The 2,165-nt window shown below is 31.4% G+C and overlaps 2 protein-coding genes across 2 annotated transcripts in view; both read right to left on the bottom strand.

Annotated features, from left to right (window-relative positions):
* The window catches only part of LOC105450766 (membrane metallo-endopeptidase-like 1), a 22,952-nt gene that overhangs the window by 3,339 nt on the left and 17,448 nt on the right, over positions 1 to 2,165 (bottom strand). The gene's annotated exons all lie outside the window — the stretch shown is intronic.
* LOC105450767 (membrane metallo-endopeptidase-like 1) overlaps positions 1 to 2,165 on the bottom strand; it is a 9,660-nt gene that overhangs the window by 3,282 nt on the left and 4,213 nt on the right. The window contains exons 7-10 of the mRNA XM_011690767.1: positions 1,678 to 2,165; positions 1,023 to 1,314; positions 421 to 671; positions 4 to 141 (exon numbers count right to left, since the gene is read on the bottom strand). Of these exons, the coding sequence (XP_011689069.1) occupies positions 4 to 141; positions 421 to 671; positions 1,023 to 1,314; positions 1,678 to 2,165 (1,169 nt within the window). The remainder of the gene's footprint in view (positions 1 to 3; positions 142 to 420; positions 672 to 1,022; positions 1,315 to 1,677) is intronic.

Below are 2,165 nucleotides of genomic sequence, written 5' to 3' on the forward strand. Positions count from 1 at the left end.
CATCTGTTCTGGACTGTACGGCAACCCCGGTAATCTTTGCTCCGGTTTGTTTCGTTTAATCCATTCTTTATACGCATAATAGGCTTCCCTTGTGCCGCTATTGTCCGCGATGTTCTCACCCTGGGTGTTTATCCCGTTCAACTGTAACAATATAACATATATTAATATGATAACATTTCAACTTGAAAAAAATGTTTTTTATTAATATAGTAAAAAAAATATTTCTCTCAAATGTCTTTTTAAAGGCCTAGCCAATAAATCTGATTGTAAATTGCCAAATAACTCATATGACTAAAGTTTCTTATATTTTATCTATATAATTATCTAGATTCTCCTGCACCAAAATTTTAAAAGAAATTTTATATAGCAAAGCAATATATTTGATAAATATAGAAATAGATGTATAAGATTTAATCTTACGTTTAATCCGACTTCTTCTGCAGTATAATTTCCATATTGATGAATTATGCATTCAGCCTTTTTGAGATAACGCTTCTTCGTCTCTGGCTCCCACCAATCCACAAGATTACCTTCCTTATTAAATTCTCTGCCTTGATCATCAAAGTTGTGAGTAATTTCATGGCCAATAATAAACCCGATGCCGCCATAGTTCATGTAACGTGGCCGTTCATTGTTGAAAAATATGCCTTGCAAAATACCCGCGGGCAATTCTACAAGATAAATAAAAGCATGACTCGGTACATAGTGACAAATATTATAAAGAATAAGAAACTGATATAATTTTATGGATTTTATTATTGAAGTAGAGGCTCATTATTTAATTCGCAAAAATAATCTAATGAATTTATATCCCAGATTTTAAAGCACAGAGAGTAAAAATAGAATTTAGTCGTATGTCATTAATTTTGAGTTAATTTTCAGATGAAAAAAGACTTTTTTTGCATGTAAAAAAATGAATTCAAAATTAACATATGACTGAATAGACAAATAAATTTTTTTTTTTAATTCTATTTGTTATTTGGGATATTCATATGTGCTCTCACGGAATTGTTTTTAGTTACCAATACTGTTCTTATTCAGTAAGGAATACGCATTGATGACAGCCGGCGCGCCGTAATTTATCCATTCTGTTTTATTCACTGGCTGTCTCAGTCTACTAAATAAGAAATTTCTTTCAAAAGTAGACAAGTTATAAATGTTTTCTAAATAATTATCAATACTGAGTTCAAGTCCTTCATAATAATTATCGAGTTTTCTATCATCTAACAATTCATTTGGATAGGCAACATGTAAAGACATGGCGGCTGCTTTTTCTAAAGCGCTTCTTCTAGTTTTTTCATCCATCCAATCCACCTAAAAACGCGTGTAATTTTGTTAAAAATTTATTAACGTTTCAAAATATATATGATAAATATTTTTAGATTAATAGCTTTAACATAATATCTCTTAATAACAAATATAGATAACGAAAATGATTTTAAAATTCTAATTTATTGATCAAAACACATGTAACAAGATATTATATTTTTTAATTTTGTTTCTTTTATTTTAATTTATTTTAATTTTCAGATAAAGAGAAAAATACTAAAAGAATGAAAAAGAGAAATGTTCTTATTTTTAAGATTCCAATCCTTATAGATTAGAAGAATGTCAGAGACTTGATAAGATTTTCATTTTTTTATAATTATAAATTAAAATTTTTATATGTTCCCTCACCTTCTTCAGGATCTTTATAAATTCCTGTTTAATATTATTAACCATTTCGAGTACGGTTTCCTTCGCGTCCTCTTTAAAATATTTCCTCACGTATATCGAGCCGACGCTAAAATCCATTCTGTTGGAAACAATGCCTATGCATTCTCTCCATCTCGGCTCCCTTTCTTTTTTACCGTTTAACTCCATTATGTACTTCAGTTCTATCTTCCGGATGTCATCTGTTAGGTACTTAACTGACTCAGCAGTCGCTCTCCAGAGCGCGTAGTTTGCCTGCACCCTTTTCGGCGTTGTGCTAATCAGCCGTTCGAAATCCTTTAGATAGCTGGGCGCATTTACGATAATTATTTCGTCTCGATTAAGTTGTGCTTGCGGTTCCAGGATGGTGTTAAGGTATTCCCACCACGGTATACTAGGATAGGATGTATACAATTCATTCACAGACATAGGATTGTAGAGGAGAGTCATGTTGCGTCGTTTCTCTTTGGGCA

The sequence above is a fragment of the Wasmannia auropunctata genome, unplaced genomic scaffold, assembly GCF_000956235.1.
Source record: "Wasmannia auropunctata unplaced genomic scaffold, wasmannia.A_1.0 LD336055.1, whole genome shotgun sequence".
In the NCBI taxonomy this organism is placed as follows: Eukaryota; Metazoa; Arthropoda; class Insecta; order Hymenoptera; family Formicidae; genus Wasmannia; species Wasmannia auropunctata.